The 27,300-nt window shown below is 38.6% G+C and overlaps 1 protein-coding gene across 4 annotated transcripts in view; it reads left to right on the top strand.

Moving 5' to 3' along the window:
• The window catches only part of PPM1B (protein phosphatase, Mg2+/Mn2+ dependent 1B), a 63,655-nt gene that overhangs the window by 24,453 nt on the left and 11,902 nt on the right, over positions 1-27,300 (top strand). For all 4 annotated transcript variants that reach the window (XM_007424641.4, XM_088147642.1, XM_007424643.3 and 1 more), the window contains exons 2-5: positions 1,779-1,919; positions 3,904-4,771; positions 7,792-7,909; positions 24,230-24,341. In XM_007424641.4, coding sequence (XP_007424703.1) covers positions 3,926-4,771; positions 7,792-7,909; positions 24,230-24,341 — 1,076 coding nt within the window. In that variant the 5' untranslated portion in view covers positions 1,779-1,919; positions 3,904-3,925. The remainder of the gene's footprint in view (positions 1-1,778; positions 1,920-3,903; positions 4,772-7,791; positions 7,910-24,229; positions 24,342-27,300) is intronic.

Raw genomic sequence — 27,300 nt, forward strand, 5'->3', positions numbered from 1 at the left:
TAAAATTTATCTTAAGTTTTACAGAAAGAAGTAGGAAAAGAATAGCAAAAAACCGAAAAAGAAATGTGTGCAGTGTGAGGATTCCCCCCCCCCTTTTCTTTGCTCTAAAGCAAGGCATTGTTTTGATATCATATGATACACTTTGCAGAAAACATAGAAATTTACATCGAATGTATATTTGCAGATTATACAATTTATGAAAATATTATGAAACTTTATTTTTAGATTAGAAACCACTGTATTTTTCAGTGTCAAGAGCTGTACTTTGCTTTCAAGTAGTGTCTTGGGGGCCACTATGAAACGTGAGAGGAATTTAAATTAAATCTTTAAAAATTAAATAAATGAAACCAGATTTGAATTAGATTAATCAAATATAGATAACACAGTTAACATATGTAATAATTGATAGTCTTTCCTTGTTGAATACATTAACTTTTATCTTCTGCCACATACAGATTAAAGTGCCTAATCTCTGTTCTCGGTAAAATCCATAGATTTCTTACTTTCTTCCATTTAGCATCAGATACAATTCATTTCTGCCAGCCTGAGAAACCAGAGTTTCTTCAGTGTGCTGATTCATCTATACAGAGGGCAGGAGGTTGGAGTAAGAGGGAAGGATTGTTTATGTGGAAAATGAAGGAACAAGGATATCTTTTTCTTTGTAATAGCAGATTGTTGAGGGGTATCCATGAAGTGTTAGTCATGCCTTCGCAGAAATTAAATGGCAAATTATTAGCATTAAGTCTAGGGTAAGAAGCAGCTGCAGTGGATAGCAGTGGCAGTAAGTAAAAAGGGAGAGACATTTTGTGACCTCAGAAAGCAGCAGCAATAAATGGGGGAGATATTTTTGCACAGCTTGCTGATCTTATTTTCTTATTCCCTGTCACTTTAGTAGCATATCCTCCTATACCCAAATTTATTAGCAGCCTGTAGAGATTAGAGCTACTATATCTGTGTTGCTTAAATCAGAATGACTGCTAGATGGCAGCAAACAAGTATGCAAAACTTTATTTGTCATCTGGATTTTTGCAGCTCAGTACTGTAGCCTAATGGATTATGCACCTCTGTTTTGTTTTACACAGGCTGTATAAATTAACATTTCTGTTATGAAATGCTTTCCCTCATTGGAAAGGAGAGGAAGCAATTCTCCATCTCCTCCAGCCCTTCCTACATCTGCTTTGAAATGTTGGGAGGAGAATGGAGGCACTTTTTTCTCTCAAATATAATATTTATTCTGATTAATTCAGTATCTAGTTATGGAGAAATTTCCCTTTTGAATTTAGTAATGTTGCAATAATGGAGCATCCACCTGGGTTGTTTATTATTTGCAAGTCTTCTAAAACTTAACTGTCCTAAATATTTTAAGAAGTAGCAATGATTAAATATGTTTATTTGTTTTATTATTGAAAAGGAAAAATGATTAAATATGTTTTATGTTAAATTGGTCCTCCAGTTCATGGAATTGAGTTTAAGGGTATTTTAGTCTATCATAGAGCAGAGCTGTACCATGATTTATTTATTTAAAAGCCATTATTAACATGACACCAAACCTTTCAGATAAATTTGAACAGGTAGATATAATTCTACCTGTTCAAATTTATCTGAAAGTTTTGGTGTCATGTTAATAATGACTTTTAAATAAATAAATCTTAATATTATACATGTCTGAAACCTACATATAATTAATAAGGGTAGTAAAATGAAATGTTTAATGCATTGCTAATCTGCAAATTCATTCTGCAATATGATGTACTAATGAATACTGTCTTTTCTTCTAGGAAATTCCAAGTTAAAGCAAATATTGCATTCTGCATGATTTGAAGGCTTTCGAGTTTAATCTGTTCTGTGCCTGTTGGCTGAAGGAATGTAAACCATAAGTTTTTAGACCTGAGCAAAAATTGGCAAAGTACAGTTAACAGGTAAATATTTCTTGATAGTGAATTAGATGTAATGGAATACATAACCGATCTCTATCCAGCTGTTGAGACTTTACGTATTAATAGATTATATTTGGAACAGGCATATGCTAAAGATGTTCTGTTTTCTTAACTATTCTCTACAGTATTTGTGAGTCTTCAGTTTCAGACATCTTTCTCTATAGAAGTCCATTAGCTTCATATTAACAAAAATTTAATAGCACAGTTAGTAACCTATAATTAACTATGTTCCCTTGTGCACCATATACATTAACCATATTTTAGATATTATTTTTGTCAATCAGGAACAACATTATCCATTATGTAACTCAGTATATGTAAGTAACCTGGTACTATAACCTATTTTGTAGAGAATTTATGAGATGAATTGAATATTATAAATGTTGCACATATCAATTCCTGTGCACATAAAGAATAGCAAAAAAATTAGTATAGTAGTATTTTCATTTGGTATATCTAAAACCTATTTCTTCCCACAACAACAACACTGTGACATAGGTTAGGCTGAGAGTGACTGCCCCAAAGTCCAGTGAACTTCCATGACTGAACCTGGGTCTCCCCACTCCTAGTCTAGCATCTTAACCACTGTACCACACTGGTTGTTTGTTACTTTATTTATGGAGCTTATTGCAACATACTATATAAGGCTGAATAGCAATATTCTTATTCCTCGAAATGTTCACAATTAAATCCAGGACTCTAATTCTCTATTTGTGACTTCTGAGAAACTAGAAGGTCATTTGGGACTTTCCTATGATTTCTGAACATCATTGATTCATAGAATATTGTGGATGCCATTTAGTTTATATGTGTTGATCTGAAATAGTTGATGTTCACTATATACTTCTGAGTTGTCTGATCTATAGATACTATTTAAATATGTTGGCTTTTGGGGAAAACATAACATGACTGTTTATAGGAACTGTACAAAGCATTTGAAAGAAGTACTTTGCAAAATGTATTAGTGTAAAAGAAGCAGTTCTCTTCAGAGGATTAGAGCAGCTGCATGCATGCACATACATGCAGAGGCAGTTGGGGTCAGCTTTTGAAGCAGCAGCATGAGGCTTGCAAAAGATGCAGCTGTTTTCATTCTTTGAATATGGGTGCTTTGTGATGCTAACATGATTTCCAAAGCACCTGTTTCAAATGCTTTGAAGAGCCCTATAGTTAAGTTGTTGCAAGATGTTTCTCCCTCCCCCCTCCATTTTAAAAGCTTTACTGTAAATAAGAAATTGTCTTAACTTTATATCTAGATGTTGGGCTAGTAAATACTGTTTTAGATTACCATGAGTACTATTTTAATGTTTCTTCTTCCTACATATGGATTCGCATGCTTGTGTTCTGTTCATAACTCCATTTAATTGAATGCTTTAATGCAGTCTCCCTGTTCAGAAAAATCTGATGGCATAAACTTTGACTATATAACTGTTCCTTATTACAGCTGGGAGATAAGTATGTGTATCTGCTAATCCATATTTAAAATAGGAGAACAAATAAAATAACTCTGCATATGGAAATTACTGTGGCTAAAGATTTACAGGTTGTGCAAATGTAAGATGAGATTTGTGATTCCTGATTTGTACATTGCTTTTTTATTATTTAGCAAGAAAAAGATAAATACTATATATTCCAAGGTTTTTGGCTTGTTTATTTTGTCCATAGGGCACTCTAGTCACTTAACACAAACATTTAACATTCATTTTCAAAAGCTAGAACTTATGCCAACTATGAAAGCCTGGTTGAAAGGCATTTATTTCTTAAAAGTGGAATGGGTAAGGACTGAATACATGTCCTGTTAGAATGCATTCCATAATTTGGTTATATTTCCAAAGCAGACTAAAATAATTCTTTATCGTAATTTGGCTGTTTTGAAGACAGACTTTGCATAGCTGGTCAGGTATCTTTTCATGGTTTTTGTGCTGTATTATGATACTTACTCTATTCAGGATCAAATTTTCTTTTGCAGATACCTTTGTAAATTAGGAAACATGGGTGCATTTTTGGATAAACCAAAAACTGAGAAACATAATGCTCATGGGGCAGGAAATGGCCTGCGTTATGGCCTCAGCAGTATGCAAGGTTGGAGAGTTGAAATGGAAGATGCTCACACAGCTGTTGTAGGAATTCCTCATGGTTTGGAGGACTGGTCTTTCTTTGCTGTTTATGATGGTCACGCAGGATCTCGTGTGGCAAATTACTGCTCAAACCACTTACTAGAACATATCACTAACAATGAAGACTTCAGGGGAACAGAACAGCCCGGCTGTGCTCTTGAACCTTCAGTAGAAAATGTTAAGAGTGGAATCAGAACTGGCTTTTTGAAAATTGATGAATATATGCGCAATTTTTCAGACCTCAGAAATGGCATGGACAGGAGTGGCTCAACAGCAGTGGGAGTTATGATTTCACCTGAGCACATTTATTTTATCAACTGTGGAGACTCACGTGCTGTTCTGTATAGGAATGGACAGGTCTGTTTTTCAACACAGGATCACAAGCCTTGCAATCCAAGGGAGAAGGAGAGAATCCAGAATGCAGGAGGGAGTGTCATGATTCAGCGTGTTAATGGCTCATTAGCAGTGTCTCGTGCTCTGGGGGACTATGACTACAAATGTGTTGATGGCAAAGGTCCTACAGAACAACTTGTTTCTCCAGAACCAGAGGTTTATGAAATTGTAAGAGCTGAAGAGGATGAATTTATTGTCTTGGCTTGTGATGGAATCTGGGATGTAATGAGCAATGAGGAGCTCTGTGAATTTGTTAAATCTAGGCTTGAAGTATCAGATGATCTGGAGAAAGTGTGCAATTGGGTAGTGGATACTTGTTTACACAAGGTATGTAATTTTTTCAAACTTTTCAGACCAAAGGTTACTTTGGATGTTCTTTTTATTGCTAAAACTGAACAAAACTTAATTCTAAAAATAGTGTAGATTTGGTATTAATGAGTCTGCCTTCATGTGACTGCAGTCTTTTTAGGCATTCACCTGCTATTTGTTTGGGCTTGGCACTGTATTTTATACAACCCAAATAGCACTTTTAAATTCTTCACAACTAGTTTCTATTTACTCTTAAAACTTAACATTCATCTTTACTTTGAAGGAGAATATTTAAAACACCCAAAAGCTAGATTTTTTTTTTTTTAAATGAAGGAAAGGGAGTATTCTTCCAGAAAAAAATGCTTAGAAATTGTTTGTGGTTTGCCTTTCAGTGTTTAAGCTCTTCCCCTCCCCCATCCAAACCAGTATTTATTACCATTGATTTTTCCACAGTTTTCATTTGATAAGAATGACATGTCACATTACTATTTAAAGCACATGTATAGCCTTTGGGGTAAAGTTTAAAATTTCCACAATTAAGGATACAGAAATTCATACAAGTATATGTTCAAACTGTTTATTATTTGCAAACAAATAATATCCAATCTTCAATTTTGTAAAACTTAAATTGAATAGAATGTAGTGCATATGTTTTACTTTTTTTTTTTTTAAAGCAGAATCTGATTTCCAAAATGTTAATAACTCAGAAATATTCAAGTATCTAAAATTGTTTAAAAGAATTTCAGTCTTTTATATATTATGGAATTTAGACTAACTGATACATAAAATGTATAAGGGCTCCTATAAATCAATCTAATCTATCCCCCTGCTAGTGAGAAAATCCACTAAATCACCCCAATAAGTGGCTATTCAGCTTCCAGTGAGGGGAAGTTTATCACTATTGAGGTCACACTGTTAACAATTCTTATCTCCAGGAAAGGCTTATATTCAGCCAGAATCCTTTCTTAATTTCAACTTATTTATCCTTGTTAAGGATGTGCAAAACTCACTGATTCTGGAGGAATCTGGTACATTCCAGTTTGCCTTCAGACATATGAAACTTCCTCTCAGACCAAGCTGTTCTAGGGGTGAATGTTCTGTTCCTAAATTGGTGAGTTTTGCATATCCCTAGTCCTTGCCCCAGTCAAGGTATCAACAAGAATAGGTCTCCTCCCTCTTGCATGTGACAGCCTTTTAAATATCTGTAGACTACTACGATGTCTTCCCTCTGTTTTTCCTTTTGCAGGCTAAACCTGCCCAGTTTTCTCAATAATTCTTTGTAAGGCTTGGTTTCCAGACCCCTTATCCTAGTATCCTCTGAACCCGCTCCAGCTTCTCCATGTCCCTTTTAAAGTGTATTACCCCTTCTCTTTTACCATACCTATTCTTTGGGACAACATTCACCCCCAAATTCCATATGGTCTTGACCCTGTTCTTCCCAAGGATTGAGCTAGGATAATGTATGTACCTGCTATTTATGATGTAATTTAGTAATTGAGAATGTATCTACCACCCCAGTGTAGTCCCCGGGTTAAGAACACCCGGTTTAAGGATGAACAGGTTAAAACAGGTTAAAAACAGAGCCTATTGTAGCAAAATTTGAGTTAAATATACAATGATTCGGGTTAAATACACAATGGTTCAAGTTAATTACACAATACTACTTATACAGTATGATACGATACTACTGTTCCAGCTTACATAGAAATTCGTCTTAAGGACAGACCTTGGGAATGGAACTCATTCTTAAACTGTATTGTTGTTATTAACTGCTCTTAAACCACTATATGCTGCTCAGAATCACTGATGAGAGTATGGCCTTAGAAATTGAAATTATAAATAAATATAAATTAACAAACTGGACACAGTATTCCCAACTGTAATCAAACCAGTGCAGAGGAGAGGGAAACTCTTTTAGCACCTGACATCTATACACAGTACTTTTGTTAATGCAGTCCTAGACTATACCAGCCTTTTTACCTGTTGCATCTTACTGCTTGCTGATATTCAGCTGGTGGTTGGCTAGTTCTCCAAGATCCTTTCCATATGCACTGCTACCAGGTCAGATCTCTGCAGTCCTGTATCTTTGTATCTGCTACTTCCTACCCAGGTGTAGACCCTTCCAGTTCTCACTGCTGAACTTTATTCAATCTTGCTAAGTATTTACTGAATTATGATTTTATCTTCTGAAGTATTAGCCAGTCCCCTTACTTTGAATCATCTGCAAATTTGTTAAGCATTCCTTTCATTCCCTCCTCTAGATCATTTATAAAGAATAACACTGGGCTGAGGATGGTGCCCTGTGCGACCCCTACTTGAACTTCCCTTAAGGATCAAGTAGAACCATTTATGAGCATTCATTGGATATGGTTGTGCAATCAGTTGTATATCCATGAGACTACAGTATCCTCTAGCTCATATGTATCCATCTTGTCCACAGTTGATAAGAATAATATTTTGTTTAATTATAGTTACATAAATTAAAAAAGGAAATCAAGGAGGAAGAGGTGCAGCTGTTCAGTGGAAAGTGGAAATGGTCCTTCATGTGCATGCAAACATGCCCACATCCCTACTGATGCAATACTTTGGATCTGAATAGTTGAACATTGCTGCAAAATGATACATTGTATGAGACGTTTTGAATTCATGTATGTCATGTGGGATAAGCCACCTAAGCGCTACTTTATTTAAGGGAAAATTCAAAGTTGGGTGAGCAGGGCCACTTAGTCAGTTGGACTTTTATTCAGCCCTGCAGGCCCAACTCCCTAAAGTCCCCTGTACTCCAGAGAAGATTTTGAAGGCATGCAGAGAGGAAATGGAAATAGTTCATCTTTGTTTTTCTGTTAGAAACTGCTTAGACAATAGAACAATTTAACGGGATTTCACCTAAATAATTAAATTTGGAAATAAAAAATGTATCTGACAAACAATTGCACATAGTTTTAAAATATTTTAATTGAATAAGTATGTGATCTAAAATTGTGAAAAGGACAAGCATTCATCTCAAATATGTAATATTTTTTCCTCCCCAAATATAGGGAAGTCGTGATAATATGAGTATTGTTCTAGTTTGCTTTTCAAATGCTCCCAAGGTCTCAGATGAGGCAATGAAAAGAGATGCAGATTTGGATAAGCACTTGGAATCACGGGTGGAAGGTAAGAAATTAACTTATGTATTAGTTTTTTTTTCCTCCTAGAAATAATTGGGGCAACTTGAAATACAGGTGGACTAGAGCACAGCTTTTGTACGAGAAACAGAATGCCATGGATGTGCACCTGGACCACATGAGTCAGAGCAATCTAGAGTAGATGCTGATGCAGCTGTTTGTCTTAGAGCCTGCAGATTGTTCAGCAGAACAAAGTTTCTTATCTTGCAAAATTTGTAAATGTATATTTAAGTTAGGCTTGTTAGTTCATTGCTGATGGGAATAGTTTCTTATATAATAGCAGACCTTTCTGAAGAACAGGTAATGTGAATAGCTAGCTGACAGATTTAAGAAAATTTTGTTAAAACCTAATAACAAACCTATAATGTGAAGTTGTATTCAGTTGCAGAATGTGTTAAATTGTAGAAATACTGTGTATATACTAAACCTGAAGTCAAAATTGGAAATGTCAGTTGTTTTGGGGGGATTTTGGGGGTTAATAAAAATGCTTGTTAATCCTAGTAACTGCCTGGACACAACTTTGCAGTTTTCTTCACAACAGTCAGAAGCGGTTGGCCTTTTGGTTCTGGAATTTTTCATGCCCACCTCCCACTGCAGGGAGGTAGAGCCTATTTAGTCAGTCCATCCCAGGCAACTGATGGACTTTTTGAGTTCCAAAAGGAGCTTGGGGTTTTTCCAGAAGCTCTGGAGCACAGTTTGGTCAACTGTGGTCCAAGCCTGGAATGAGCATATGACGAGGGCCTTGGATTGGATTGCCCCTTGTGGACTGTGCTTGTGGATCCTGGAGAGCTCCTTGACTTACCAAAGAGTTGTGGGAGATGAAACAACACAAGAGGCACCTAGAGCATTGCTGGCAAAAGATGAAGAGCAAGGCCAACTAAACACAGGTGAGAGCCTTTATTGGAACTTACCTTGTGGCAATAAGAGCAGCAAAGGGAGTTTACTTCTCTGCTTTTATTGTGAATGCAGATAACTGACTGGTGACCCTGTTTAGGGTGACCAGATCCCTTCTGGGTAAGGAGGGACTGGGGGAGTCCTTGTTTGGCTGCTGTGAAGAATATTCTTGGCATCTGTCAGATAAAGTTGCTCAACTTCTCTTGGAGTTGGGAACTGGCTGGGAGGGCCTATGGAAGTGACTCTGGCATGTCTGAGCTCCACTATCTAGGAAGAGTTTGATCTGGTTACTACTGAGGAAGTGGATAGGGTCCTCAAGGCTGTGAGTTCTGCTACCTGTGTGCTGGACCCATGCCCCTCCTGGTTGGTTAAGTCCTCCTGAGAGATGGCATGCAGTTGGGTTCATGTGGTGATGAATGCCTCATAGTGAGAAGGGGTGGTGCCATCTTCCTTGAAGGAGGCAGTTATACCCTTACTTAAGAGGTCTTCCTTGGACCCAACTGTGTTAGACAACTTTCACCCAATTTCCAACCTCCCCTTTTAGGGAAGGTTGTTGAGAGAGTAGTGGGTGCTCAGCTTCAGAGGGCCCTGGATGAAGTAGATTATCTGAACACTTTTCAGTCAGGGTTCAGGCCACATTACAGCATTGAGACAGCATTGGTCATACTTGTGGGTGACCTCTGGAGGGCTTGAGATGGTGGTGGTGCATCCATCCTGGCCCTCCTGGATCTCTCAGCAGCATTCAATACCACTGACCTTGGTATCTTTCTGGACCAGCTCTGGGGGTTGACCGGGGAGCTGTTTTGCAGTGATTCTCCTTCCTCTGTGGCAAGTTCAACTCAGTGTTGGGGGGGAGAGAGGTCAAGCACTAGGCCCATGTTGGGGGGTGCTTTGTCCCCCCCCTTCAACATCTGCATGATGCTGCTGGGAGATGTTATCCAACATCATGGGGTGTGGTATCATCAGTATGCTGCTGATACCAAGTTATACCTCCTACTACCCCTGGCCAGCCAAGCAGCATTGTCCCAGAGTTGGCCCAGTGCCTGGAGGCTGTAAGGGTTTGGTTGCGGAGGAACTGGCTTCAACTAGCATGACAGAATGGCTATGGATTTTTGGTTCCTCATATATGCTGAGGAATCATCGTTGACTCTTGCCAGGGTTGCACTCCCATGGACAGAACTGGTGCACAGTTTGGGGATGCTCCTGAACTTGTGGCTCCTGGTTGAGGAGCAAGTGGCAGCCGTGTTCATTTTCTCAGTTTCATCTTGCAGGCCAATTGCTCTGTTCCTGAACTGGGAGGTCTTGCTCATAGTCACTCACACCCTAGTCACTTCTGGTTAGATTACTGCAATGCACTCCACATGGGGTTGCCCTTGAAGACACTTCAGAAATTACAACTGGTTCAGAATGCAGCGGTGCATGCAGTTCTGGGTGCCCTGTGGTTTGCCCATGTTACACTGCTGCTCCCTGAGCTGCACTGGCTTTCAGTTCTATTCAGGGTGCTGATTATCATCTTTAAAGCCCTGAATGACATGGGACCAAGTTATTGGCAGGGCTGCCTTTCCCTGAGGGTAACTGCCTGCTCTATCAGGTCCAACAGGGTGGCTGCGCGCCAGGTCCTTAAATGTTGCCATCTAGCAGGACCTAGAGAGTATGCCTTCTCAGTAGCAGGCCTGCCCTTGGAAACCCTTTCCCCTGAGATCAAGCAAGGCCCAACCCTCCCAGCCTTCTAAAAAGACCTAAAGACCTGGCTTTTCCACAAGTGTTGGGGGAGTGTGTCGCTGGAGCCCAAGGAAAGTTGTTTGTGAGTGGTGTGTTGTTTTGGTGGGGTACTAGGTGTGTTTTATATTAGTATTATGCTTTTTATTTTTATTATTGTTTATAAGCCGCTCAGGATTATGATGCATAAGATAGGTAGCTATTATAAATCTAGTAAATAAATAGTTGCCTTCTGGAATATTTCTGACTTCTCAGTCTAGCTTGCAGCCTTGGTATTTCCTATTGGTCTCCTAGAACCAACTAACAGACCTGACACTGCTTAGCTTCCATTCCCAGACAAAGTTGGTCAGGGGCTACAGCCTGCTGAGACTTTTTCATATTAATTCTAACTCAGTGCTGTTTATTTTTCATATAAAGACCAGCCATTTTTTCTCAGCATCCTGGGAATGCATACTTTTTTTACTGTTGCTGAATTACAGTTCCCATCCACTGATGAGGGAAGTTGGGATTTCTAGTTTACCAACTAGATAGAACCCAAGCTGCTCATTCCTTCCTGCTTAAAAAATTCTGTGATAATAGGAATATCCTTAGATTTTTCTCTCTTCTCTTCTCTTCTCTTCTCTTCTCTTCTCTTCTCTTCTCTTCTCTTCTCTTCTCTTCTCTTCTCTTCTCTTCTCTCTTTATGGTGTACAGTGAGTGGCCCAAAGTGGCCCAGCCAGTTTCTGTGCCTAAGGGAGAACTAGAACGTATGGTGTTCTGGTTCCTAATTCAGCATTTAGTGAGTATTACAAAGTTGGCTCTTAGTCATAATGTAATAGGATGAACTCAGGGCCTAGTATAAATACTAAGATGATAGTTGGCACTCATCTCTAAAAATCCATTTCTAAAAATGTCTGTGTCTCTTCCTACCCTATGTTTCAGCACAGGTAAGAATAATATTACCAGTAAGCTGGCTAAAATGTTTTTGATGGCATATATAGTTGAACCTCTTAAAGCTTGAGCTGGATAATATAATACTAGCAGTGACGTGACTGAAAAAAACAAAAGTAATTCTGAATATTTGACATACAACAGAATGAATTAACATTTGAATTAACAGAATGTACATAGAAACTTGGAGCAATCAGTCATTCCTGGTCCAATTGTTCACTTCTGAAACTTAATTGTTTAAGAAAAACTTAATGTGCTTTAGATTTTGTTTATAATGTTGCCCTGTAACTATTGTGACAGTAGGATGTATCCATAAAGGTTTGCCCAAGGTGAACCTCTGAACAGACTTTGCAAAAGGGATTTTACCTAGGAGTCTCATAATCCTATCCAGTGCCAAATTCTGCTCTATAGTATCAGCAGTCATGCTCTTTGCATGCTGTATTTTGAAATGTTATAGGCTGTCCTCTAAAAAACAATGGCTAATATATGTGCTGGTGGCAGGTAGAATGGTAAGTTGATGTGCTGGCAGTGTATTATCTTCAACTGATATGCGCCTGCTGATATGAGCCTTTTAGTTCAGGTAGACCTTTGCAATTTGTTCAGAATGAAAATGAAACTATATTAAAATAACATTAAAGTAACAAACTACTGATAGAATAGCAATTGCTTAGAATATAAACAGAAGAATACAAAGAGTAAAAAGAACAGTTGTAATCTTAAAAGTAACCCATTTTTGTTGTTTTCACACACACACACACACAATACTGCTGAAATGTATAAGATGATTGGGATAACCTAATAAGGATGCCCATTATTGAAAACATCTGCCATATTCTCCATCTCCTGTATTTGTTGTCTAGGTAGGGAATATCAAATGAGATTTTCAAATACCAAGCTAATTATTACATACTGGCTGGTGAACTGTTTGGTGTGTCATTATTATGTAGGTTTTGATTTAGAGAAGATGAAAAGTATTAATGACTGAATGTTTTAGTTATAGTCTGGTTTATAAGGCATATTTTAATGCTGCACTTTTCAGAGCTGATAGTAGGGTGATTCTTAATCACATCGTTCCCATATCATCAAGTAACAATCCTTTTTTTATACTCTAAGGCAAGTGCTGAAAGAATAGAACATGTTTAAGGAGTCAAACTGTGTTTTTGTTCTGTTCAACCAGTTATTAAATTGTATTTAAAAAAATAAGTTTGAAGATTTGGTCTACTATTTAAGTGGTTTCTTTAAATCTTCTAATGCTTCAGTGTTCCCTTTGCACTGTCCTTGGCACTGTCTGAGTTAATGGTCTGTTGTAAACTCTGTTTTATTAGCTTGTGAAGCTTATTTCCCAAATTCTCATTGAGAAGAAAATAACACATGTTATTTTCATGTATTATTTTCAGTAGTATGGCACAAAGCTTTTCTTTCTTATGAGAAGAGCAGAATGAATAATGTTACGGAGTTATGAAAAACTCTTCATGATATTATTTGCTTAATAATTAAGCAAATTATTGCTGAATAATTAAGCAAATAACATGATATTCAGTTAACTGGAAGATACTAGTATATAGACAACTTAAACTAAGGAATATGTGTTATTTGCTGTTACATTTGTCTCTGAAACATGTTCTTGAAGAAAATGTTGAAGGCAAAAATATTAATAAATCAGACTAATAATAGAACTACAGTTTCATGTTTATATATATAGTGAGAGGCTGGAATTGGAAACCAGTAGATTGTCCAAACAATATTGGACAATTGCTCAACCTTTTTTTGGTACATATTCACCTATTAAAATATATATTTTGTGTCATTTTCTAATTTCTACAGACATTCTTGATTAAATTAGCAGTACAAATGCAGTGAAAAAAATAATTTAACTAGAAACCTTGCATCATATGGAAGCTCAATATAAAATTCAGTTGTACTTTCTCAGAGCATATATATTTTTAGCTCATGGTCTCAAGGTTCCTTTCTGCCAATATATCAAAGCTTCTCTTGTTCAAATATTCTTTATGAGACTTCTTCCCAAAGCAGCCATTTCTTTAGTTAAATCATTGCTTCAGACATGAGCAAATGCATCTCTCAAGATGTGCATGTAGGAAGCTATTCTCCACCAAGTTAGAAATTTATTTATTTATTTATGCACTCATTCTCATATGACAAATATCCCATTTTGCTAAATTACTTATTAAATGTTCTATGTATTCAGCCACTTTATCTATAGACATAATTTTTTGGCAGAAGTTAACCCAGGTGTCACTTCACTCATAATAATGTGATTGGCTTATTTTTCAACCTTATTATAAGACTTAATTATAAATTGACAAAAGCAAGGGGTGCTTGGAACATAGTGCATTGCTAAACTGTGGATTAAAGCATTAGCTAGCCATCCCAGCCAGAGTAGTCAGAAGTATAATTCAGCAGTATCCAAGATGTTTCTCGCCCAATGGCTGAAAGTGACCATTGTGCCTTAAAACTACAAATATACATATCCATCTGTAGTCCTTAGCATATTGTCTAGAACATAAGATTACAGGTATAGCAGTTGAGATTTTTTAAATTTGTAATACAAATTTTTTGGTGGTACAAAAGTAAAGCTAGTACAGTGGTACCTTGGTTCACAAACTTAATTCATTCCACGACTCTGGTCGCGACCTGAATTGGTCGCGACCCAAATCAAATTTTCCCATAAGGTTCAATGTAAATACAGTTAATCCATTCTGACCCCTCCAAATTTGGTTGCGACCCGATTTTGGTCGCGTCCCGAATCAAATTTTCCCATAAGGTTCAGTGTAATTATGGTTAATCCGTTCTGAACCATATGTATTTTTTTTTTAAACCGCAAAAATATGAAACAAAATACAGTACGAAGAGAGAGAACGCTAACCTTCCTCGACGTGACTTCTGGCGTGGAGGACAGGAAGGTGGGTGGGGAGGCGGTTATTGCTTGGAGGGAGAGTCCCCCTCCCTACAGGAAGCCACGGCCATGTGTCACGGGAGGGAAAATGGCCGCAGATCCTGTTCATCACCCGCTCCAGCGTTCGCGAACGGAAGCAAAATTTTGCGAACAGAGCTGTTCGTGACCCAAATTGGTCGTGAACAGAAGCGTTCGTGACCCGAGGTACCACTGTACTATGCTTCCAAATCGGGAAGCATTCTCAGAAAGAAAGTTGTAGAAATGTGAAATTCCAACTTTGCATGTTTCAGCTTCAAAATTGTATCACACTGAAGCTGCACTCACTCCATCTTTATTTTCTCTACAACATTGTCAGTTTCCATAGCAAATGATGTAGAAAAAAATTGAAATTGAGATTCAGGGGCTTTAAAATCATCATACCATATATGAAATTGTTTCTATAAATTAGAAATGATATTTGTAAACTGTTCCATAGATTTGGGTTCATCTTTATTTCAGAAATTCACAGTTGGGAAATGAAGCAAATTGCCAGCACTCAGCATTCACTGAATGATTTAACACTGTCATATATCTTGTTGTGGCTTTTTTTTTTTTTTACTCTGAAGTTTTAAGTTCATTGCATCAGGTGATCAGTTATATCTGTTAGAAAAGCAACATTGAAAAAAACATTGAAAATAAAATACAAAATTAGCAAGTTGAAGACCCTGCTTGTTTCTTATCATGAAGTAATCAGTCTCCTCTCTTAGGGCAAATGAGGTTCAGTATATTTTGCAAACTTATCCATTAAACTTGAGAAGTTCACCATACTTGCTCTACTTATTAGAAGGGAGGTGAACTGGTCTGTGATTCAGTCCTTGTACATCAGTAAAATCAACAGTTGGCATATCTAAGATGCAAAAAAGAATGGATGGAATTTCAGACAGTGGCTAGAAGAGATCCTATGAGTACTGTCCTATGCCTGATTTCTCCCTGCTCCCCTTTCATGTGCTTTCTGGACACCAGGAGGTTGGCTTGGCAGTGGCACATAGTAGTGTGGCTTTTGGAGTGAAGGAAGAACAGTGAATGCAGGAAGGAAGGAGAGCAGAATTTTTGGTCCAGGCTGCAAGGTTATTCCAGGCTGCCTAGCCTTCTGCTTGTGTCTCCATGATGAGAAAGGAAGCAAGAGCCATCCCTCAAACACAAATGCTTATTTTATGTTTTTAATAATTGTATATAGCCTCCCATCTCATATGTTTGACTTTGGGCAGCTAACAGTTAAAACAAAATAAAAACAGTAAAAAACAAGTTTAAAAACAACAAAAACAATATAATTGAGTTTTTTGGTTCCTATGTTACTTTAACACAGCCAAGACCAAGAAACAGGCTCACACATACTGTCAGGGCCCTAGGCTTGATGGCAAAGCCAAGTTTTCAGTGCCTTGTGAAAAGTGAGCAAGGTCGGGGCAAGTCTAGTCTCTGGGGAATGATGTTCCAGGGGGCAGACACCATGGGAGAAAATGCTCTCTTTTTGGGTCTTACCAGATGGCACTGTCTTGTGACAGGACCTGGAGCATGCCTCTCCTGCCAGATCTCACAGGACAGTCCCATAGATAGCCTGGCCCCAAGCCATGAAAGGCTTTAAAGGTAACCACCAGTATTTTGAATTACACCTGGAAGCATACCAGTAGCCAATGCAGCTCACAGAGCAGAGATATCATATGTTCCAAGTGTCTGGCACCCATAACTGCCCGTGCTGCTTTATTTTGCACCAGCTGAAGCTTTTGAATACTCTTCAAGGGTAGCCCCACGTAGAGCGCATTGTGATAATCCAAGCAGGAGGTGAGTAAGGCATGAGTGACCATGAGCAAGACCCCTGGTCCAAGATTGGACAAAACTGATGCACAGCATGAAAAACTGCAAAGGCCCCCCTGGCCAAGGCTGCCACCTGCTCAAAGACCCCCAAATTACACAGAGGATCTGTCTGGTGTAGTGAAACTCCATCCAGAACAAGATATGAAGCATCCCCAGAATTAGAGAGTCCTAAAACCCAAAGTCAATCGGTCTTAACTAGGGTTGTGCCAAAACCTGTTGTTCCCTATCCAGACACCCACAGCCTCCAGACTCCAAGACAGGACCTCCATGGCAACACTCAGACAGCCTCGGGTGGAGCTATATATCTGATAATATATATTATCAGCATACTAATGTTAATTCACCCTAAGCTGATGGATGACTTCATCCAGTGGCTGCATGTAGATTTTAAACAGGAGAGGAGAGACCACTGAACCCTGAAGCACCCCACATAACAGGCTGTGGGCTGGACCTCTCCCTTCCTACCAACACTGACTGGAACCAGACTTGGAGGAGGGAGGAGAACCAGTACAACACTGTGCCACCCACCCCTAACCCCAAAGCCGGTCCAGAAGGATACCATGATCAATGGTATTGAAAGCTGCTTGAGAGGTCAAGAAGGGCAAGGACTGACGCACAATCCTCATCCTGCTCTTGCCAGACATCATCCAGTAGTGCAATCAATGCTGTCTCAGTCCCATACCAGGCCTAAATCCTGACTGAAAAGGGTCCAGGTAATCCTGGACTTATGCTTAAGGTGTCTTGCAGCTGTGTTTCACCAGGGGTTACTTTCCTTGCCAACTTGAGATAATACTCTAGTCTGAGGACATATTCCCTCACTGTTGCTGGTTACAGCCACATATACCCCAACCATTTCTACCAATAACCCACTGCTGCTTCCCCTACATAATTGCAGTGGCATAAATCTTCTGAGGTATCCCACAGTTCATGCAATAGTTTAAGGGTTCTGATGAGGATGGGGAGAATATTAGCACAAGAATGGAGGTGGCATGCAGAATAGGCCTCTATGAGCCCCACCCTTGGGAAAGTTCAGGCTTATTTGGAGGGCTGCATGTGGTTCTTTGACAACAAGTTTGATAAACTTAAGATAGAGGAAGGCAGGAGTTTTTGGATCATAGCTTCTTCTGAACGGATCCTTGTATTCAGTGTATAAATGTCAGGGATGGGAACAGAAACATAGTCTGTTACACTTATAGAAACTTCTTTGTACTATTGGTGTAAGAACATAGCAAAAAAATTGTTATAACAAAGTGGTCATACCCAGCAGAGATTGGTACAAGAGAGGGCAGATTCCTGTAGAACTCAATCACAATTTTGTGTTTGATTTATTTTATGGCATTTCTAGGCTGCCTCTCTCAATAGACTCTGGTGTTATTTTTCAGCTCTTTGTTTTTATTCCATACTGTATTTCACTTGCTATATTTCATGCCCATTGCAAAGCTTTTCTTAGGCGTAACCTATTCCCTCCTGTTTCTCTGTCTTATGCTATCTCATTTATTTTTGTGTAAGTGGATCCTTGTTACCTTCTCAGTTCTGCCTTTTTTGTGTACCTTCATCTCACTTGGCTCTAACTCCCAATGTAATATCTCTTCCTACATGGGCAAGTAGACTAATGGCTAAAAAGCTCTCTCTTTGGTCCTCTACCTATAGTATGGGTATTTGAGTCTTAAATTAGTGTCCTGTAGGAGTGTTGGACTACAGCCATCTACCACTGGCCATACCAGTTACAGATGGTGAGTGTTATATCCCAATTGTGGTCATTAAGTGGGGACTACTACCTGTACTTTATCATACTATTTATTATATATATATTATACCCTGCCTTTCTGCAGTAGGATACTGAAGGTACACTTTACCACTTTCCAGCATCTTCTCTCCCCCCCCCCCATGTCTGAATTGTAGTTTGAGTATGGTATATTGGTCTGGTGGGACCAAGTCTACCATAATATGCTGTATGCAATCTTGGTTTTGGTGAATTAAAGACATAGTAAATAGAGTAAATCCCATCTGTTGGACTAAATTCCTGATTGTTTAAAATTGTTCATCAAATCAATTCAGGTTTCATTAAACCAGGCTTAGACAGATAAGCACGTTTCTGTGACATTCTTCTGCAAATTCTGCTCCTACATTGGCTTTGGATGGGGTCACACTTCCACCTAATGAGCAGGTTAGCACTTGGAGGTCCTCCAACTTATGCTTGATCAGCAGATGGGAGCTATTACCCACCTTCAGCTACTGCATCATGATGACCCTTTTTGAAGGCGGAAGTGATGGTGACTCATTCTCTCAGTTCCTTTAGGATAGACTCTGCTCTCAGTTTGCATCTGCTTTTGAAAACTTCTTGGGAACTACCATTGGTACAGAATACAACTGCCTATTTGTGAGTAGGTGAGAGTTATTACAGCAGAATAACTACAGTCTTATAGGCATTTCATTGGCTGCCAGCAGGTTTCTATGTCCAGTAGTGCTTACCTGTAAAGCCCTCCAAGTAGAACCAACACATTTCTGTTCGATCTACTAGAAAGAGGTTACTTTAAATTCCCACTCCAATTGAAGTTAAGAGGGTAGGAGCCCAGAGGCAACCTTTATCTGTTGTGGTGCCTTTGCTATGAAACATTTTGCCCCCAAATCAGATTGGCCCCTTGCCTGCTGAGTGCTGGGTTTTAGAGGGAACTTGGGGTAGTTTCTGAGGCTCTGGTGCATGGTTTGATTGAGGCCTTAGTGACCTGGTCTCTCCTGGCTAGGGTGGGATTGGAGGAACATCTGCAGGGTCACTATGTCCTCTGAGTTGAATCTCGTTGTGCAGATTCTTTGAAGATGACTGATAATGTGGTCTGGCATAGTTATCTAGGAAGAGCTTGAGCATGTTGGTTCTGAAGAAATGGACAGGATTCTTGGGATTATCAGTATAGCTACCTCTGTGTAGATCCTTGTTCCTCCTGGTTGTCCAAGGCCCTCCCAGGGGTGACATATGGTTGGATCCTGGCAGTGTGAATGCATGCTTCAGGGAAGGGGTGGCTCCTTGACAGTATGGGCATGCTCCATGTCCCTTATATAAAGCAGTGCCATCTGATGGGACCCAGGAGGCAAATCTCTTTTGCAGTGCTGCCCTGTGGAACAACCCCCCCCCCCCCCAGATTTGGATGGCCCTGATCCAGCTGGTCTTCCATAAGGCATTGAAAACTTGGATCTTCCCTCAGGCACTGAGTTATGGCTTTAGATGAGCCAGTTCAGTAAGGGTTAACAGAGTTATTATGGTTGGCCATTGATGTATTTTTCTTTTTTCTTTTGTTAACATTTATAGTATTTATTTGTTTTTAATCCAGTGTTAGCCATTCAGAGTTGTGACTGCAAGTTGAGTGGCCATACACATTAATTAAATAAGAGAAATATAAATAAATAAAATTCATTTGCTGAAATGGTTTCTTTATTCATGTACACTTTTCCATCTCTGCCAGGTTGGTCACTTTCTGTAATATTACTTGCATATAGAGCATCTAAATAAATTATCTGTTGTTAAGATCAGTTTTTGCATTGGAAAACTATTTACATAGAAAATACATTTATTTTACTATGGCTGTAGATTTCCATACAAAACCTATGTGTTTTCAGGTGTTCTTAACTTTGGAAAGAATGAAGGAGACTCCGCAGTAACCTGCCTAATACATGCCACATACATCAGCTGTCTGTTTTCACTATAAATTCTTTACTTAGCAGGTATACTGAAGTCACTGTTATTATGACATAACTGTAAATTTGATTTATGTGACACGGTAGATTAAGTAGTTAAATGTGACAGCAGACCTGGTTTTGCTACCCAGCTTAGGCATCAGGTTTGTTCATAAGCTTAGTTAAAAAGAAGATAAACAGAACTGAATGAGAGTTCACTTTCTGTAGTCATTCATTTTCTGTATCTTGCGTACAGTACTAAGAACTTGAAGCCTTAGTAACATGCACAAGATTATTGGCATGAAAGCCGTATGCATTAAATTCTTTATAATAAGTATACATTTGAAAGCTGTTTTTTTTTTTTAAGCTTGGTGACAGTGGGGAACTATTGTGTCTGATATTAATTATTTAATAAAAGCTTATATTGTAAGACCAGGATTTATCATTTGAAGGATATTGCCAAGGTTAAACTCTTGTTCTTCTGTTCTGCTATTGGCACCTGGGATTTTTGTAGCCTGTAGTTTTTTAAAATCCATGCAAAAGGCCATACTGTAGAGCATAGCTCACAAGTACACTCTCCTGAGTATTAAGTAACTGAACTTAATTTTGGAGTTCATTAGCCAGGCATATGCCTAATGTTCGCTTTCTCCAGAATAGGCAGGTTTGGAGCAATAGGAATGTTACTAGTGAACTTGTTACAAAGGTCATTTTACAGAATGCTTTGTGTGCTACATCAGAGATGCATGATCGTCTGTTCAAGTGCCAGATGGTCTTTGAGTGACATATCAAAGATTGCTCTCCAAAATGGGGTTATGGCCATGATGGTAGCTAAATTTAATTTAAATTTTATTAACTTCAGTTAATAAGATTATTGCTGATGTATTTAATAAATACCTTTCTGTCACATTAAACATTCCAGTTTGGCAACAACTTTAGAGGAATTCTGGGGACTCTTAGGGATTTGGGTAGCTATAAGCAGTGCATTTCTGTACTATACCAGTGAACTTTCCTGGAAAAACCACCTTCGTGACCCCTCAGTGCCAGTTTGGACGGATCTATTCCGCTCATGCTCAGAGCAATAAACTTTTTAAAGATTTCACATTGTTCCACTGCTGTTAGAATCAGAAGTTCTTATCTCAGGAACTTAAAACAGGGCCTGCAATGTTAATTTGAAAAGACTGTTTAAATGTTTCAATAATTATCATTTTAGCCTTTGAAATTTTTTTTACCTTGGAATGAACCCTAGCAGTTTTAAGAGATAGGGTGTTTGAAATATACACAGAATCATATACAGTAATTAATGAGGGGCCAAATTTGTATTATCTTATGCAATGTCATGAATAAAGTTAAACCAAGGTATTCAACAAAATAAGTTACCCATCTTTTTTCGAAACTATGTGTGCTGCTTTTGATTTTTTTCCCCACAGGAATTGCCCAAGTCATTCAATGTCCTGTACGTTGGATGAACTGTAACAACTTTAAGTGACTTATACTTGACAAGAAATGAGAGTTAGAATGTTGAAGGAATTTTATTTCAAGAATAGAAGAATATAAAGAAAACTGAAGAGAATACAGAAGAACACAAGTCGTATTTTCCCTTTCTCTTTTCTTTCATTTCCACATTTCTCCTGATTCTAATAAATATCCAAACTCTGCCCTTTGACAAAGTCTGTGGTTTCCTTAATTATGCAGCTTGAAATTTGATAAAATAAAATAGCACCTTGCCATTTTATATCAGTTGGGAAGCATTAGAAACAAAATAATTGTGGAGTAGTTACCTAAACGTTTTTTGTGGAGCAAAATAATGTATTAGAAAATGTATTTCTATTAGTAAGTTTGCAAAGTCAACTTCTGAACATCAGAACATATTTAATCAGTTTTTGTGCAATTAGATAATCACTTAACCAGATGAAAGAACAAAGAAAAGATCCCTTTATTTTACACTGAAGCTAAACACTTTTTTTCAAGAACAAGCAAAAATATTGAATAAATTTCTCATCGTTGTGGAAGTTTCTCTGTCTGATCCACTTTAATTTAAATTTTATATATTCTTTTCATGCTATAAAGCAGTGTTCTTTGTTTACCTGATTTTTAAATTGGAGGATGAGCCCAAGAGAATGACAGGATGAGAGGAACAAGTAATATGAACTTTTGCCTTAAAAGTTACTATTTGATAAAGTAGTTTCTCCTGGACAGTCATCTTTCTTTCCAATGTGAGGCTTTTTAAGGTTCATACAGTTGAGATAGATTGGTGATGGGATGTCATTTTACATTTAGAATAACTGTAGAAGCCTTTTGGTATGACATGCATTGGAAAAGATCTTCAAAGCATATAGACAGGAAAAAAAAAAACACCTGAAAACTTCGAAACCATTTTCTTTTTCCACTGAATATTCTTTCAGCCACTGGCCATCTAACAGTCAAGAATAAGATTAGCTTATATTAGTTTGTGCAAGGCTAATAGTGCTCAATATGGTAGGAAAAAAATTCTCTTTGGGAAGGTAGAAAGGGGTTATGGAGATATAGAGGGGAATTGCGCAAGTATATTTCTGTTAATACAACTTGACTTTGTCCTTGCCCTTCAGTCTATAAACTGTCTTGGAGGAGAGCCCTCCTGAATACATACCCTGAAAATGTGTTCAGGATTGTAGATGGAGAGGGAGATCTGTTGGTCTCATTCTGTCAGTGGAAACTGCTGCCTGATTCCACTCCTTAATGGCAGAGCTGGGTCACATAAAACTAAATGCAAAAAGAACGAAAAAAGAATCAGTGAGTTGTATAGGAAATGAATAAGAAATGCTGAAGAATGTTTGAAGGGGAAAGGGAGAAGAAAGTAAAATCCATTGTCGAAAGCAATGTTTCTCAACCTTAGCAACTTTAAGATACGTGGACTTCAACTCCCAGAATCCCCAGCAGCTAGGGAATTCTGGGAGTTGAAGTCCACGTATCTTAAAGTTGCTACGGTTGAGAAACACTGATCTAAAGGATTGTAAATTGTGGGGCAGCATTTTTGTGTAAGCTGCACTTCATTCTAGAAAAATGAAATTTGGTAGATCAAAAATCCAGGCATGGTAGCATTTGCAAAAAAATATCTAGCCCTGAAGATTTAGGATAAGGCATCTCTTACAAGCTACCAATAGAAGCAAAAACTGAAACTCAAAAATTTAAAGATTGCATATTTGAAAACTATACTTCCATATAATTTCTATTTGGGATCATAAATTGTTTGGAGCAGTAACTTTAATCCTGAATAGTTGAGAAGAAGTAAACCCTGCTGAACAGTAGGATTTATTCCTGAGTAATTGCGTATGAGTATTCAGTAAGTCCAATAATAGTTTTCTGTTTGGATACTAAATAATACAATTAAGTTAAATCAAAATAATTAAAACTGGTATCTGACTTCTATATTTTTCAAAACGAAAAGCTCCATGGTACACTAAAAACGAAACATTTTTCACTGAGTATATTTTATTGCTTCAGTTGTGGAAGAGATCATGATTCCATTGTAATCAAACACATTTCATTGTAATTTAATGTTGGTGAAGCATAAGATCTGACAAAATCCTGATATTTATTCATTTGAGATACTTCAGATTGTGGAAACAGGCCTTTTTAATTCTTGGAGGATTATGTGGACTTTCATTTTTTTCTCCCTAGTATAAACCATGAAATAGTAATATTTATGTTGAAAGAGGATAGCTGGATTTGTCTATGGTGGCGAAAAACAGTCTGGTAGCAACTTTTCCAACTAACCAGTTTTATTAAAAGGCTTAAACTTTTGTGAGTGGCAGCTCATGAAAGCTTATGTCTTTTAATAAAATTAATTTGTTGGAAAAGGTGCTATCAGACTCCTAATATTTATATTTATCCTTTGTTTCTCCCTGTTTTAATCATAATATCTATGTTTTCTGGGACATAACCCTTCCTTATATTAGCAGAAGTCTTGCAGTCATGTTATTCTTTTTCATTTTGAGTTTTTCTAGGATAAATGCATGACTTGATTAAATGTGCCAGGAGTTGGTGCCTAGAAGTAAAGCAAATACAAATACTGTCTCACTTTAGAGATAATGTATTGTAGTCATAATCTCTATAGTTTGGTCCAAAATCAACATTAACGAGACTGATGCTGACATTTAAAAGCTATCTGTTGTTTTTGCTTTTTTTTTTTTTTTTTAACTAAGACAAATCTATACATATTTTGAAACACTGTAAACGTATACCTTCGATATGTCTGTTCTGAATTGCGTTTATGCAGGATATTTACATTATCAAATGTGGGATTTTCTGGATATGCTTTTAGTTTTAATAATTTAAGAACTCTCTTTTAACTAGAAATTATGGAGAAGTCGGGTGAAGAAGGAATGCCTGACCTTGCTCATGTTATGCGCATTTTGTCTGCAGAGAATATCCCAAACTTGCCACCAGGAGGTGGCCTAGCTGGCAAGTAAGTAAAAATATACATTTTGAACAAATATATCTCAGTTCCTCATTGAAGATTTCTCTGTGTGTGAGTGTGTGTGTGTGTGTATGAAAAATATAATACATTCAAAACTCTGAGTATATAAAACAGAAGTAGATTTGTGTGTTTTGCAGGCACATATACTTATTAAGCATTTTGCAACAAGTTTAAATACGTAATATGATCATATAACTATTGCTGTAGCTTTAAATGTTCTTTTACGCCTCAGTTACTATTTACAATTAACAAATATTTTTCTCTGATCATTTTTCCAAGATCAGCTTAACTTTTTATTAGTTCTGCAACTCAGTGAAATGGTCTGTTAAAAGCTACCCAGAGAGCTTCAGAGTTGATCTGTTCATTCAGCAGAAATAGCTGATATTCTAGGAATTGTGTTTCAGAATGACAGATGAGTAACTACATTTACTGAATGTTCTCCCTGTGTTTTCTGCATATAGCATAATATGTCAGGAACACGATGACAAGAGCTCTTAACTTTACGTGAGGTTTTACTATCTGGGATTGTTCAAACTTACTGATTTTCTCAGTTGCATTCTAAAATGGTTCAGCCTAGGTAATTTGGTGAATTTGCTTTACAGGTAGTCCTCACTTAACAACCATTCATTCAGTGACTGTTCAATGTTGTGGCAGTGCTGAATGAACGGTACTTATGCCCAGTCCCCAAAAGTTATGGCCGTTGCAGTGCCCCTGCAGTCACGTGATCAATATCTGGGCACTTGGCAGCCTGCCCACTCTTATAACCGTAGGGGCACTTCAACTCCCCCCACCTGCCTGTCTGCCCTTTTGCCCACCCTCCACAGCAGCACTCAGTGGCAGTGGCACTGGGGCTGAAGGGGAGGCCTGGGGCCTTCAACAGTCTCAGCCAGCCACCACCGCCCCAGGCCTCTACTTCAGCCCCAGCCCCGCTGCCACGGAGGAATGCCACCTCAAGCCCCGCACTGTGGCCAGCCACCCCAGCACTACAGTGCAAAGCTCCCACCGCCTTGCACTCCACAGGCCTGGTCTGGCCCTATGCAAGGAAGCTGCTGGCTGTGCCAGGCCTTCTTCCCAAGGCTGCTCATGCCATCTCCAAATAGCACATACCATTCTCCAAATAGTGTGTGCTGTTCTCACAATGTTTCAGAAAGCTTCTGAGGCCTTCTGAAACCTCACGAGAAGGCTGTACCCACCGTTCTCCAAATTGTGCACCCCATTCTTGTGATGCTTCGAAAGGTCTGAGAAGCTTTCTGAAGCATTGCAAGAATGGCGCATGCTATTTGGAGCAGCCTTAGGAAGAACACTTGGTGGGGGCAGCAGTTGCCTTGCATAGGGCCAGGCCACGTGTGCCTCGTCAGCAGCGGGAGGAAGATGGTGAAAGTCAGCTGGGCATGACAGGGCCTGCGGGGTGACGGGCAGCTGGTGCTTTGCACCGGGGTGATTGGCTGTGGCGCAGGGCTTGCAGTGGCATTACTTGGTGGTGGTGCCAGCAGCACTGGGGCTAAAGTATAGGCCTGGGGACAGTGGCAGCTGGCTGAAACTGTTGAAGGCCCCGGGCCGTTACTTCAGCCCCAGCACTGCCATCGCCACCAAGAAGTACAGCTGTGGAGGGTGGCCAAAAGGGCAGAATGGGGGGAAAAATAGGCTGGTGGGGAGAGTTGAAGAGGAGGCAGTCCCTGATGTCCGTGCAGCTTGAATTTTTATTCAGTTGGTTTGGTCAGTCCCAACTTCTTGAATGTATTAAAATAAAATCTCAGTTATTTGGACAGCAGAACTTTTTTTCCCATTAATTGTAATTTATATGCAAGTAGATAAAAATCTGTTAGTATTTTTTATGTAATTAATGAATTGCATACACTAATCAAATGATGGCCTGAGTAAATTGCCTTTACTTTGGGTGGAGTTGATGCAGTCCAGGACCACGGACTTCTGCGTAACTGATTTATCTCAATTTTCTAGCAAAATTTTGCTAGGATGCATTTTAGTATGCAAAAGGCTTTGATATAAATGGTCCTTTTCTGACTTAGTACAGAATCTTTGCACAAGAATTGAAATCCAAGGTGTTCTTTCATTTGTCCAAGATGCTTGCCAGAACAAGATACTGCACATTTTTTTCCAATGGTACTTGTAGAGAAATTCAATAAATAATGCTTCTGCCAGAATGTCTTTCATTTGTATTTCTTTAGTTTTCATAAACTATACAAAATAGATAGTGGCTGACTATTTTCAGAATGTTTTTTGCCCTGGCCATATCAGATGTGAAGGCTTACACTAAAATAAGAGTGTATAGAATTGCATCTATCTACTCTATTTAGTATCATAATTATTTAAGCATTAAAATGAGTAAATATGTGCATCTCCAGACTACCATCTAGCATACCATTATGTGTGTCTCTTGTTATGCCTACATAACACCTCTACTCCACAAGCTGCACTGGCTCCCAACAGGCTTCTGGGTGCAGTTCAAGATACTGGTTATCCTCTACAGAGCCCTACATGACACAGGAATGGATTATTTGTAGGACTGCCTGCTCTCAAGGGTATCTGCCCATCCCACACGTTCTAACGGGAGGCACGCTCCAGGTCCCTTCACTGAAACAATGCCATCGTATGGGACCTAGGAGGTGTGCCTTCTCTATGGCAACCTCTACCATTTGGAGTGATCCTCCCCAGGACATATGGTTGCCCCTAACCCTGCAAGCCTCTAGGAAGGTGGGTAAGACCTGGCTGCTCCCCCAGACTTTGGGGTCAGGTAGAACAGAGTCCCAGTGGGTAAGTTGTAGAAGTTTTCAGTCCTGTTTGCCATTTTATTGCTTAGTATGTTTCAGTGATGTTATGTTGTTTTGTATTATACATGGCTTTTTTGTTTATTGTATACTGCCCAGAGTCTCATAGTTTTTCAGCAGCCATATAAATGCATAAGTAAAGTTAAGCAAAATAAAATAAA

Source organism: Python bivittatus, unplaced genomic scaffold (genome assembly GCF_059951505.1).
Source record: "Python bivittatus isolate LINGU-HERP-01145 unplaced genomic scaffold, Pbiv_v1 ctg000020_np1212, whole genome shotgun sequence".
NCBI lineage: Eukaryota > Metazoa > Chordata > Lepidosauria > Squamata > Pythonidae > Python > Python bivittatus.